The sequence below is a fragment of the Molothrus ater genome, chromosome 1, assembly GCF_012460135.2.
Source record: "Molothrus ater isolate BHLD 08-10-18 breed brown headed cowbird chromosome 1, BPBGC_Mater_1.1, whole genome shotgun sequence".
In the NCBI taxonomy this organism is placed as follows: Eukaryota; Metazoa; Chordata; class Aves; order Passeriformes; family Icteridae; genus Molothrus; species Molothrus ater.
The window spans coordinates 141,246,344-141,260,266 of NC_050478.2; the positions used below are offsets into that span (position 1 = coordinate 141,246,344).

At 45.8% G+C, this 13,923-nt stretch overlaps 1 protein-coding gene across 8 annotated transcripts in view; it reads left to right on the forward strand.

Annotated features, from left to right (window-relative positions):
- ZHX2 (zinc fingers and homeoboxes 2) overlaps positions 1-13,682 on the forward strand; it is a 74,337-nt gene extending 60,655 nt beyond the window's left edge. For all 8 annotated transcript variants that reach the window (XM_036404870.1, XM_036404878.1, XM_036404838.1 and 5 more), the window contains 2 exons: positions 4,573-7,266; positions 12,357-13,682. In XM_036404870.1, the coding sequence (XP_036260763.1) occupies positions 4,758-7,262 (2,505 nt within the window). In that variant the 5' untranslated portion in view covers positions 4,573-4,757 and the 3' untranslated portion in view covers positions 7,263-7,266; positions 12,357-13,682. The remainder of the gene's footprint in view (positions 1-4,572; positions 7,267-12,356) is intronic.
- Positions 13,683-13,923: the final 241 nt, after the last annotated feature.

Consider the following 13,923-nt stretch of genomic DNA (forward strand, 5'->3'; position numbering starts at 1 on the left):
TCATTATTTAAACAAATTTCAGAAATTAAAAGAAGACAGGTTAGGCCCTCACTCATAAGTGCTGTGACACACTTGTGGAGAGATAAATTTAAAAGAGGGCATTGCTTCTGACTTGTGTGCTCCTGTCCTGGATGGCTTTGCTGAAGCAGAGCAGATGGAAAGTTTTTGTTCCTGCACACAGGTTCTCTGTGGTTTGGTTTAAACCTCATTCACAATGACAGATTCTGCTTGCAGCCAAGCACTTCTGTTTTTCACCTGGTTGCCTTTTGCTGCTTTGTGCATTTGTTCATTTAAAAAGGAAATTCAAAAAATGAGATTTTCTTTTCTTTAACCCCCTGCAGTATGGGGAGACAAGAGATGTGGCAGGTGAGCTGGAGGGATGAGAGCTCTGTTCCCTCCCCATGCCCAGTGAGGACACAGTGAGCTCTCAAGGCAGCTGCTGACATCACCCTGCACCTCACTCCTGTGGGCACTCCACAGTGGCAGCAGCCCAAAAATAGAGATTTGTCCACAGTCCTGTCCATAACAAAATATAAGGAGAACAGGGCCAGCTTTGGGGATGGAGGTTGACCTGGCCATGGTGCAGCCCTGCACTGAATATCAGATGTGGGTTTGGCCCTGGAAGGAATGCATTTGTGTGGACAGGGCTCAGGTGGGGAGGTGCAGCTCAGGTTGCCATCAGGATGGGCCAGTGGCTAAGCCTTGCACTGGAGGAGCTGAGGTGGCACCCTTTATCAGTTTTGTCAGGAGCAACACTGCATATTTAAAGCTGTCTGCTGGGCCTTTGCTTTTCTGGCAAGTGGCTCATGTTTGAAAGCTCTGAGATGCTCTTGATGCTTTCTCTAATGTTCTGGGATGAGCTGTGGCAGTCCCTGCAAAGGTACATGATGCACCTCCCAAAAGCTGGATGTGTTTTGGGGTGTGGGGGTCCAATCCTCTTTTGGAGCTTTCTCTTGCTTTATCCCAAATGACATCCTGACTGAGGTCCTGCAGGGGCTACTGCTTGCAGATCCCAATGAACTCTCCTTGCTCATGAAAGTGTTGAGCTTCTCCTCCTCCCCATCATTCAGGGTGTGGGTCAAAGGGACAAAGACAGTCTGTAGTTAGTTATGAGTGCCCAAGACTACACATCATAGACTAAAAGTAATTTGTTTCTTTTATTGACCTCTAAAAAGAAGCCTTTGACTTGTGCTTGATTTCTGTGGTGCAGCATGATTCTCATGTGGCAGAAAAAACTACTCAAAGTGTAGGGTTAGAAAGCCAGCAATTAGACATGCAGCAAACCACTCTGTGGAGAGGAAGAAGGAAGAGAAGAAACAGTCTGTACAATTTTCTGGGAAAACAGTAGCAGACAGATTTTTTCATCTTTCCACACACTTGGATATGTTTTGAAGGGACCTTGGTCCTTCCTCTGTATCAGAGCATCCTTGTTTGAGGCTGGTCCTCATGAGAGTTGGGAGCTTGGTGCAGCAGAGAGCTTGCTGAGCTTCCAGAGACTGGGGAATTCAAAACATTTAGTCTGACTTTTAAGAAACCTTTGATTGATTCAAAGCTGTAACCTAGATGTTTCTCCTTCTCCACTCTTTCTCTTCCATCACATTCCTTTATGTTCCTAGCTTTTTCTTCCTGTGGAGATGGGGGGAAGTTCAGTGAAATATAAATAAGCCTTGCTCTGTCTTTGATGTCCTTTGAATTTTCTTCCTTTTGCTGATGTTGCCACATGAATTTTGCACAAGGTCATACATAAAAACAGGAGCAGACCATTAGGTGCAGCTGTGGCCTGGGAGGGAGAGCAAGACTCAGAGGAGCATCTCAGGAGCCATGGCTCCATCTTCATTACTCTGGCCAGGACACTGCCTTGCACCTCCCTTCCCTCATCTAAGAAAGTCAGTATCACAAATGTTGTGGGATCTACAGGGGAGAGTGAGATGACCTGATCACTTTGACCCTGTTCACAGCACCAGCTGGGCTTACAGAGCCCATTCTGCCCCTATCTTTTGCCCTGTTTCAACCAAATTTGTTAAAGGGAAGAAGCCTCAAAGCAAATTAATTTTCTGTAAGCACAGTTGAAAATGGGTGATCAGGAAGATGGGCACTGGGACAGTTGTGTGTTTGTCTCTAGCTTGGGATCCCACCTGCAGTGGGACACAGCAAGTCACAGATCACAGCCAAAATATCTGTGGAAGGACAATTGTGAGGTGAAGTAGGAGGGGAATTTTGAAGGAATATGTGGAAATGATAGAGAATGTTCACTGTGATCCACTTCAATGGTAAATCTGCACAAATGTACAGAAAACCAGGCATCATTGCTTTCACTGTTCTTGTTTGTTTATCATTAAAAGGCAGAAGGAAAAAAAAAGGAAACAGAAAAGGAAATGTTGGCTCAGAGGCGAATGATTTGAGGAATGGTGGTGACAATGTTGGTGGTCCTAGGTTAGAGGGAATAGCACTGGGTCACCCTGACCAAGGCAGAGCCATGCCTGTTTCACAGAGTTCAGCTGATGTGCTCTGTTTCCCAGGGAAGCACCTGGAGCTCAAATGCACCCTTGAAGGTCAGCCAGCTGCTCTGGTGCTTCACCAAGGGTGCAGGAGCGTGCCTGGGCTGTGGCAGGGCCGGGAGGTGCAGGGGTGGCAGTGGCCGTACACAAAGCACTGGGCAGCTATGCAGAGGCACCTGCACCATAGTAAATATGCATGGGATCTTCTCCAGGGTGTGTTTGGTGTTTCACAGCCTGAGTGTCACCAGAGCCTTACCCAAAGGCGCTGCATGGTGAGTTCCATGGATGGGGAATTGCTTCCTGCTGGGTTTTGTGTGAGAGCTGGGAGCTGCCATCCCTGCTCTTATCCCCAGCTGGAGTGTATGGTTTGAGTTTCCATGTGTACAGGAATGGGATGCTCTGTGACAGGCAGAGCAGCAGCACTGGAGACCTGCAGAGTGTTCCTGAGCTGCAAACACGAGCGAGGAGCTGCGGCTGCTTTCACAGGTTCTCTCATGGAGCCAAGGCTCCAGAGAGAGGAGCAGATACAGGGACAGCACTCAGGTGGCTATAAAGTCTCTGCTGATGTTGGATGTGTCCAGACGTGACTGCAGTGATATTTTATTTTGTTAGATCTTCATGTCTCCAGTTCTGGATCATTTTTCATTTACTATATTCACAATAAGCAAATGTGCATTTGGTTAGACATGAGGTCGTGGTTTGGCTTGGAAATTATCTTTAAAGATCATCCAGTCTGTCCCCCCTGCGAGGGGTAAGGGTATCTTCCATTGGATCTCTAGTTCAAATTCTCCATTTAGAACACTTCTGCAGAACTCAGTGCAGGCCTGACCCACTCTGCAAATCTCCCCTTTCCATCCTCCTCCAGTTTGTGAACACCAGTGTGCCTCCCACTCAATACCAAGAACTTCTTGATTGTTAAATCTGAGTTTTCCATCAAGACTGTAGAAGTATTATGAAACCAGAGATCATCTGACCAGGAAGAACAACAAATATGAATCAGTGATAAATTTTAAAAAGCATCTTGTCAAATAGGGAAATGACCTTTTTTATCTTTGTTTTTTTATTAATTAAGTTCTTCTGACAACTAAATTGCTCCTTTTCCCTCCATCCAGTCCCGATGAATGTTTGTAGATCCTAAAAAAGCGAATGTAATTTTTCTTTATGCTTGTTCTGACTGATGTTTGCCTCCTATCCTTCAGAAAATACATGTTACAGAATTCTGCATTTGGGAACTTTCAAAGGTGCTTGAGCATTAAAAATAAAGTTTTGAAATGTTTTGATTTGGCTTTTTTTAATCCTCAGGGGGTGACATGCACAAGTTGGGACATTATCAGTGGGGTCACAGAAAGGGTCCCTGTTTAAAAGGAATCTTGTGGCCTTTGGTAGCTGTTTCTGTCAATACTGAGTGAGAAAGTAGTGTTTTAAGGAAACTTCTCATCTGGAAAAGACTTGATAGGCCTCCACAAATCTGCTGGAGTTTCCTGCTGCAGTTTCTTTGAGCCCACCTTTTCTCAAAACACAGACCTTTGGAAGTGTTGGTTTACATTAACTCTTCTTTCTACCATTACTTTTACAACCAAGGCAGATCCTATAGCTTTATTTAGAAATCACCCATCATTAGTAACCATAATCATTTAGTAGTCATATTTACAAGGTAAGTGACAGTGGGAAGTAATTAAGTTTAATATAAATCACACTCAATTTCAAATCTGCAGGCTTCAAAATAGTAATTAATAGAATTGCAGCTTCTATAAAAAGATGCAGTATTTATAGTACTATCTTCTTCTTTTCCTAATTAAACACATTGAGTCTAGTGGAAATTAAAATTCTCTGTCTGTTCATCTTATTTATTCCAGTAATTTTCTTCTTGTGGTGCACTTCATTGCAAATTACCCATGACATTTTTCTTTTTGGGGAGATTGTTGACTCTTAAAGTGATGACGTGGAGGAAGAAGAGTTTGGCAATATCCAAAATATGCACATGCCTTGCAAATGCACACACCTTGAGCTGTGGCTTTCTGCTAAATCTGTGTTTTATTGATCAGTGGCTAACAACGTGTGCTTTGTTTCACAGGTGTCATGCAGCTGATGGGTCTGCTGGCGAAGCTGAGGGTCACAGCCAGGGCAGAAAGTCTTTAAACGAAACAGAGTCAAATAATCAGGGAAGTTTGGAGCTGTTTGCAAGATCTACTGAGCTGGTTGCTCACCCTGTCAAAAGAAGCCACCATCTGGGACAGCAGCACACTGCCAGCAGCTGCCATGGCCAGCAAGAGAAAGTCCACAACTCCCTGTATGGTGCGAACCTCTGAAGTCGTGGAGCAGGAGGGTGCCGAGGGCGCAGAGACTCCTAAAGACAAGGGGAGTGGGGGAACACAGCAGGACTCCAAAAACACCTGGCCTTCAGAAAACTCAGTCAAAGACTGCGAGGTGGTGGAGGCGAAGCCCGCGGGTGAAAATCAGTCTAAGAAACCCCAGGGTGGTTATGAGTGTAAGTACTGCCCTTACTCGACACAAAACCTAAATGAATTTACAGAGCACGTTGACACTCAGCATCCAAATGTCATTCTCAACCCCCTGTATGTCTGTGCTGAATGCAACTTCACAACCAAAAAATACGATTCTTTATCTGACCACAACACAAAATACCACCCGGGAGAGACTAACTTTAAACTGAAGTTAATTAAACGCAATAATCAGACTGTCCTAGAGCAGTCTATCGAGGCTGCCACTAACGATGTCACTGTCACAAGCAGTGGGCTGGAGAACCCAGAGTGTGACGATTCACTTCATGGGGCAATCAGCGCAAATAAAGCACCAGTGATGAAGCTGGGAAAGCCTAAAGGGGAAGCCAAGAAGGGATCTAAAAAGCCAGAGGAGGGAGTTACAGAAAACCACGTGGATGGTGCTCTGCCCCGCATCATCACTGAAGCCACTGAAGCGATTGCCTGTATAAATGGAGACCTCCTCCATGATGTGTTAGCCCATGTAATGCCCTCTGTACAGCTGCCACCAAATATCAACCTTGTCCCCAAGGTCCCGGTCCCTCTGAACAGTACCAAATACAACTCTGCACTGGACACTAACGCAACCATGATCAACTCCTTTAATAAGTTTCCTTACCCAACGCAAGCAGAGCTGTCGTGGTTGACAGCAGCATCGAAACATCCCGAAGAACAAATCCGAATCTGGTTTGCTACGCAGCGCTTGAAGCATGGTATAAGTTGGTCTCCTGAGGAAGTGGAGGAAGCAAGGAAGAAGATGTTCAATGGTACTATCCAGGCAGTTCCCCAGACCATCACCGTCCTGCCAGCTCCTTTGGCCACTGCAAAAATGCCACAGCCCATCATCCAGACAGCTTTGCCTTGTCAGATCCTGGGCCAGACTGGCCTGGTTTTGACTCCTGTGTCAAATGGTTCAACTGTTTCCTGTTCACCAATTACCCTTGCTGTTGCCCCAAACCAGGGCCAAAAGAGGACAATACAGACCTTATCAAGTGCCCCAGAGGCCAAGCGTCCTCACGTAGTCCAGGTGCCTGAGATTCCTGCCAAGGTGACTGCTGTTCCTGTGACCCCAGCCAGTGAGAGGAAAAAGACCAAGGAGCAGATAGCAGAGCTGAAGGCCAGTTTCATGGCAAGCCAGTTTCCTGATGATGCAGAAGTCTACCGGCTTATAGAGGCAACTGGTCTTTCCAGGAGCGAGATCAAAAAGTGGTTCAGCGACCACAGGTACAGAAGTCAGAGGGGCATTGTGCAAATTCCTGGTGATGCTTTAGGGAAAGATCAAATAGCACCTTCAGCTGGTCGACATGGCCGGTCATTTCACCCATACACAGATCTTACTCCCCAGAGATTCAAAGAGAAAACTCAAGAGCAGCTTAGGGCCCTTGAGGAGAGTTTCCTAAAATGCTCCTTTCCTACCCAGGGAGAATTGGACAGGCTTCGAGTGGAGACTAAGCTGAGTAGGAGGGAGATAGATTCATGGTTCTCTGAACGGAGAAAGATAAGGGACAGCATGGAGCAAGCTGTCCTGGACTCGATGGGATCATACAGAAAAATTAAGGATCAAGGAACTCCCAATGGTGCAATAAGCCAGGCAGAACTTCTGACAGGCTCTCAGCTCCCTGGTGCTTTATCTGGGTCCTCCACCACACTGAAGAAAACACAAGAGCAAATTCATCTGTTGAAAAGCACATTTGCAAGGACCCAGTGGCCGTCACCCCAGGAGTATGACCAGCTGGCATCTCAGACTGGGCTCACAAGAACTGAAATAGTTCGCTGGTTCAAGGAAAACCGATCTTCACTGAGAACTGGGTCACTTAAATGGATTGACCAGTACCAGCAGCAGTGTGCTGGTGATGGTCATAACAAGCAAAGCCAGAAAAAGACCTCAAAACACATTGAGAGTCCAAAGAATGGTAACGAGGTGTCTCGGCAGCATTACCAGGAGCATAAAAAACTGAATGAAGAGAATGGGGGGAAACCAGTGGTGAGAGCAAAAAGAGACTGTGAGCCACTGAAGGACTCTTTGTTGGGGAATCAGGCAGAGGGGGTGGACAGGCTGGAGTGCAGCAACAGCCACGATGGCCACGGCAGTGAGGAGAACCAGGAGCCAGCAGAGGTGAACTGGGTGGAGGTGACGGTGGGCGAGGACGACGCTGCCTCGGACTGTACGGACAGCTGGAGCCAAACAGCCCCCACAGAGGGCCACACAGAGCTGCCAGACTTGGACTCTGAAAGTATATCTGGAGGCAATTCCCACATATAGACAGGTAATGCTGAGGGTGCCCTGGTTCTCTGAGCCTGCCTTTGGCAGGGTGTGCTTCCAGCATTCTGTAGCCCTTCAGTGTAAATCCCTGGAGCCCATCCCTGCCGGATGCTTTGTGCCTGCTGGATGCCTGAACAAAAGGGAACCCATTCTGTTTGTAAATTAAAGCCAACTGCATGATAGAGGAGGGGTTAGTGCCATTTGCCTTGGTTTTTGTCTCCTTGTGGATCAAGTCCTGGGTAAGGGAGGTTTTCATAATTTTTTTTTTTTTTTGCAATAAGTGATTAAACCTTAAAACTTTCTGTCTTTAAACAACCTATATGTACTTTACATAAAACATGCTGGGTGAACCACACGAAGAAATAGTAAGTAATACTAGCTGATAATATCCCCTTTGCTGAGAGATCACTGACTAGAGGCTGTGCCTGTTTTTGCATCTCAGGTCCTTCCTTTGCAGCATCCTGCCATGTTGAAAACAAAAGGTCACTGGGGGAAGGGCCTAGGACACAGATGCCTCTTTATGCAAAAGCGAGCAAAAAAAAAAAAAAAAAAGAAAAAAGTGGGACTGAAGTGGGTCATGCAAATGTGTTTTCTTCCTCTTGCAAGTGAGAATTCTTTTCAGTCTAGCTTTGTTCTGCTTGCTCTCACTTGAGGCTTAGGAAATGCCCCAGACTAATCTGTGTGGGTGTTTAGCAGCTCTTCTTCACAGGATCTTGAATTTAAAAGCAAGCTGCAGGGCCTGGCTTTAAGGGGGGTGGGGGGTTATATGATCTTTCCCAGTGCAAAAGGACTTGATATTTGGAGAGCTGAAACCTGTTTCTGATCACAACTGCACAGGTGTAAATCTGGAACAAGCACTGTCAGTAATTCTTGCATGTTGAATCGAGTTCACTGGAACCTGTAACATTTTGTGCTCAGTATTCCTGAATCTGGAGTTTCCTTAAACCACAACTTTAGAGCTTATCCTACAGAAAACTCAGCATCCTGCATTAAAAACCGTAGTGAGAGAACACCTGTTTGAGAAAATTGGTGATTTTCTGGCATCTAATAAGTAAAATATACTTTAGCATTTCTTTAAAAATTAAAAAAAAAAAATAGCCAGGACTGATAGAAGTGCCTCCACACTTGTATTTAAGACTTCTGCTATTACAGATACCAGTACTTGGATTGAACCACCTGTTGCAGCGGTGCAGTTTTTGGCAGTGAGCCCTGCTGGCTAGCACTCCACTTTCTCCATGTGCAGTACTTGTCCCAAAGCCTCCTGGACATTCTCTGAGTTGAGAAAAAAACCAACCCTGAAGTGGTATTATTTTTGAATTCTTTGAGCTAATCTTGAGAAATGTTATGACAGCACCTTTATAACAAAGTCTTACAGACTCAGACTGCATTGCAAGGCACTGTCTTCCATTACTCTTGGAAAAGTTGGTAATTAGGGATGTGAGGAGCAGGTGTTACCTGTGTGTCAAAGGCAGGGATTAAAGGAAGAAGGATGTGGGAACATCAGCCAGAGGCACACTGGGGTGCCACTGTTGTGCAGCCACATAAGAAGGGAGAGCCAGGATCTGATCTGCCTTTTAAAGTCAAATGTGTGAGGAATAAATGCATTGTGGGATTCTTTTTCGCTGGGTTGTTATTCCAGAACATTTCCCCCTTCCAGCTACACATATTGATTCCAAGGAGAGGGAGCAGATCAGGGGCTCAGAGGGGCAGTGGAGAAGAAGGCAGGAGCAGGGGGAGCTGCCTGAAACCCCTGTTCCTTACAAACCTCTTGTATTAGGAAACCAAGATCTGCACCAGCTCCTTGCAGCAGCCTGGGTTTGGTGCCTGGGTTTTTGTGCTTGTGAGCAGTGTCAGGTGTGGAGTGACCCTCCTGCCTCTGTGCAGGTGTTGGCCATAAAGCTTCAGGGCTCTGGAGATGCTCAACTGTTACCAGAGAGGAATTTTTATAAGAACTTTGATCTCAGTTCAGCGGTTGCTGAGTGATCATTTTCATGAGGAGCTTTCAGGTGGTTCTGTGTAAAATACCTGCTGAGAAAAGGTGCACTGGAGCAGGACTTCTGCTGCAAGGAGTGTGCAGTAATGGTCAGAGGGCCTTTTTGTCCTCTGCTCCTTGCCAGTTTCTCAGTGTGCTGGTCTGGGGACCTAAAAAAGTCTTCTTAATTTTCCTATATTCTGCCTGTAAGTCTCAGCTGAGGAATGCAAGTGCTGCTCTGTGGTGCACACATGGAGGCATTGCCACAGTCATTGTGACACAAAATTTGGAATCTTGATATCCCAATCTGATGGGACTCAGGGAATAATCTCAACTACTTTTTCTAAGTTTTCATTGGACAGCCAATCTTAGAAATTTTCAGCTAATACTTTGTTGTTAAATTAACAAGGTGTTATCCCAAGTGACATCCAGGGTATGACTCAAAAGCAGAGACTTTTGTATGACCTGACAAGGAACTTGTTTCTGTCAGTTGTCATAAAAGCTGGATTTTTCCTAACATGCTCCTCAGGTACCACATGTAAGAGGTGGACTGGAGAGCTGACAAGGGATTCCTCTTGTCTCTCACACAGCCACACTTGCTGGGTGAGTCTCTCACTGCTGAGCCACACACCAGGCAGGAGCTGCTCCTTGCATATTCCTGGTGTTGCTGTTTTGCCAGCTTGATCTACATAGTCTAAAATGAATGGGTTTTGATGATTGACCTCCATACCCTGCTCGACTGAATTTGTGTGTGGCTTTTGTAAAACCTCAGTTCTTCCAGACCATCTCAGTCACTCTTCTCCAGTGTGTAGCTTTAGGAGATTTTGGAACTATGAGAGAGCATTTGTGTCATAGCCTCCACAGACCTTGTGCCTTAAAAAAAAAGAGTTTTTCCCAAACTGATCCATGTTTGGCAGATTCTTCTGCTGCTGCAGCTAGAGGGAATTTCACAAAGGACTGGGCCTCTGTGAGAGCAGGATTCATGCCAGGCTCTGCAATGCCATCCCAGGACTAAGGAGAGGCTCTGTTACTAAGTCTGTATCTGAAGCTGTTGGCAAAATTGGATTTATTCCATGGAGCAGGTCAGTTTTCTTGAACAGTGAGGCTGGGAGACCTGTCCCCATAGGGTACCAGGCCTTCCAGATGCTGAGTGGCTGCTGTAGGGTGCACTAAAGCCCTCTCTGGAAGTGTCCTGAGACTGTCATGAAGCTTTGTGTCCCTCCTGTAGTGAGGCCCAGCTGCTCTGTCAAGAGAGAGCTGTAGCTCCCTTTCCATCAGCAGAGAGGTTCTTGCCTTCCCCCAGCACAGGTCAGAACTGGGTCCCTTGTCCTCCTCCTGTGCACAAACTGACAAACAGGAACTGGTTCTGAATTAAACACAGCAAACTACGGCTCAGACAGGAGAGCAGGACCAGAGGGTGCCAGTTCTGCTGGCTTTCTTTGGTGTTGTCTCCCTCTGGGGTTTTCCCAAGACCAGAGCTTTTGTTTTTTCTCAGAATGATCTGTTTTTTTCCCCATCACCACCTTTCCACAGTAAACTGTCTCTTTTTGGAGTTATTTCATGACCTCCTTTTTTAAGCATGAACCCTGCAAGATGTAGGCACCAAAGCCTGTGGCTCATGGTGGGAACATGAACACCCCAGATCTTGCAGGCTGTGACCACTGCTCTGTGGAGATTTGCCAGAGTCAAACCACGTGTGAAGGTTGCACTGTAGGAAAAAAAAAAAAAAAAAGAAAGCCTGAAGGCAATCATCCATTGCATTTGCTGAATGCATGAGAGTGAGCATCAGAGCTGGTCTGGGTCCTCCTGGCATCTCCAGCCCCCTCTGCAGTGCTGCAGGAGCTCACATGACCTGCTTGCCAGGGACCCAGCGCATTCCTTAGTGTCCAAAACCACCAGTAGTGAACATCACTGGGTTTCTCACTTTCTGCCCAAGTTCTCACTTTTCTTGAGACTTAGGGTTTCATTTAGAAAGCTCTCAGTAGTGTCTGCCACTGGTGCTGGGCTCCAAGTCAGCATCCTGAAGTACCTCAGCAAGGGATTGACTAGTGCAGTATTCAGGTCATCCTGAAACTTCTCAGGGAATGAGGCTGAAGTAGGGAGGACATGCTTTTTCCCCTGAAATGAGTGAGGTGCATTAGAGACTCAAGCTCTAATACAATGAAGGATTTCAGAAGGAGAAGCAAAACCCAGTGCAGCAATTAAAATTCTCCAGTGAGTCAGGATGAACAGGGGCCTGTGTGGGAAGGTCTCAAGGGTGGGGGAGGACTTTTCCTCTTGATGTTGGTGCAAGCCTGTGGCCTTTCCCTGGGCTTGACTGCATTGCAGATGCCAGATAGAGAGAGCCCACTGCTTTTGTGGGCAATAACAGAGCAGGCAGCAACATCCCTGAGAGGTGTGAAATAAGGGGTCGGCTCAGGTTTCAGTGAGCACTGCTGCAGGGTGGCTGAAGAGGATGTTTGCACTTCTTGCACGTTCACACCTCAGTGTGGAAAAACTGAGCATAATCCCTGTCATAGAGCCCTTGCTTTTTGCTGGGAGCTGGGGATAGGTGTGAATTGGTGCCTGTTTGAAGGCTGGGTTTTGAGGGGTCATTTCTTAATCCCTGGTCCAATTGTGCAGCCTTTATGATGGTGCAGGAGTGACAGCAGAACCAGGAAGCTGCTTTGCAGAGCACAGGCACATCCAACTTTTTCCGTTGTCTTTTAGTTTGTATCATTTTCTAAAATCATGTGAAATAGGAAGCATTACAAGGGGATTTACTGGGGGAGAAAGACCTGAAGTCTTCTTGGTTTTAGCACTGTCTGTCCTGTGGTTGCAAAGTGGTTGCCCCAAACACGTGCAGGCATCATTTTGAGTCAGTGTGAGAATCTGCCTGAGCCAAAGCTGGACCATATATCCCTGTTGGAAGTCTACAGGGGGTTGTTAGCTGGGTGTTACATACAGCAAAAATGCAGCACCCTACCAGATGAGGCTGTGATAAGGATAGGCCTCAGGGTGCAGTTAACACAAAACAGTGTTACCACGTGTGCAGGGATGTAAACCAGGTCTCAGCATAGTTAACAGCTCAAACAGTTCATAGTGCCTTAAAAAATAATATGCTGCTGTTGTAATTTTTGCAGGGGTACTTCTCAGCTGCACTGTCCTGATGTTGAAGGGGAAATGCTCTCTGAAAATAGAAGACAACTCTATTTTCCTGCCTGCGTGAGAGAGTGTGCTGTGACTCCAAGTCTCAAACCGCGCTTGTGGAGGCACAGTGGGAAGAAATATTCTCATGGAGCATCACCATGGAATTGTTGATAGTGCCAAAGTCCTACTACTGCATTACAAAAGAGAAGAAAGAAAGAGGAAAGGGTCCTTGTACATAGTTTTCTCTTAGTTTCTCTCCCACCCACTTTCCTGCCCTGCCTCTTCCTCTACTGGAACAGATTTGTACAACATAAAAATTTTGTTAATTTTTTTAATAGGTGCAAGTTATTCTTGCATATAATGCAATTGAGAAATTTGGGGGTTGGTTGGGGGGAGGGAAGTGTCTTTTGTGGAGGAGGGAGATTTTTTTTTCCTGAAGTGTTTTAAGAAAGAGTTGCAATCTTTTGGAGTTGTCTTGGTGCAGATCAACACCTGAGCCCAGATCCCCACTCCAGTTTACATTTCAGACCAGTTAAACATGTTCTGGAGCAGTGGGGTTTGTTTTCTTGTTTTTTTCTCTTGTTGTTTTGACTTTTTTGTTTTGTTCTATGGCCACCTGCTACTGATTGAAATATTTAAATCTCTGCTTTTCCATGCTCCTACAAGGCAAGTCTTCTCCAGCTCCTGTACTTCACTTTTCACCAGCCAGCCCCAGCTGTGGGTCTCTGAAGATTTGGCTAGAATGCCTTTTTTTGATCGTTGGTTTGGTTTTGGGGTTTTTTTAGCACTTTTTGTTTAAACATGCATTACAACTCCCAGAGGGGTTGGAATGAGGAAATGAAGATGCTTCATAATCCAAATTTATTTGTGTTTCTTTGGCTGGTACAGTGATGGACACCATAACCAGCAGCTGCCCTCCAGCTTTAGACGTTGTAGCGCACAACAGAAGTTTCTTATTAACCCTTGCCACTAAATTTTTAGATCACTCTTAGGTTCCTGAGTGCACTTTTTTTCAAATACTGCTAATTTGGATTTGTGTGGGGATGTCTGTCTGTGCATGTGTGAGGAGGGAGCAGAGGGGAGCAGGAGCCTGGGTGCAAGAGCTGCCCAGTGAGTTCCTCTGAGGAGCTGGGGTTGGAGAACTTGCCCACCTTTCAGTGTGCTGCACAAACAGGATGTAGGGAGTTTGAATAAATCCAACTTTTCTAACTTGTTGCTCATTTGATGTAACTCAATAAAACAAAGGCTAAAAATTTTGGAAACTTTTTTCTCAACTCTTTTGTTTTACTCTAAAATAAATAAAACCCAAGAAACCCAAACCCCACCTGACCTCAGCCCAAACTTTGTGCACAGGAGTTTGATGTCTTTAGAGCTTCAATGAGGGTTTTACTGGTTTTGCAGAATGTGGCAAATACTAACTGTATTAAAGTGAACTCCATGAATACTAATGTTGATTCCCCCCTGTCAGTGAGCTGTTTCCTGCAGGAAGGATGCAGACAGTGCCTGGGAACGAGCCTTTGGGGAACACCTTTTATTTTGATTGCAGATTCACAAACTGAA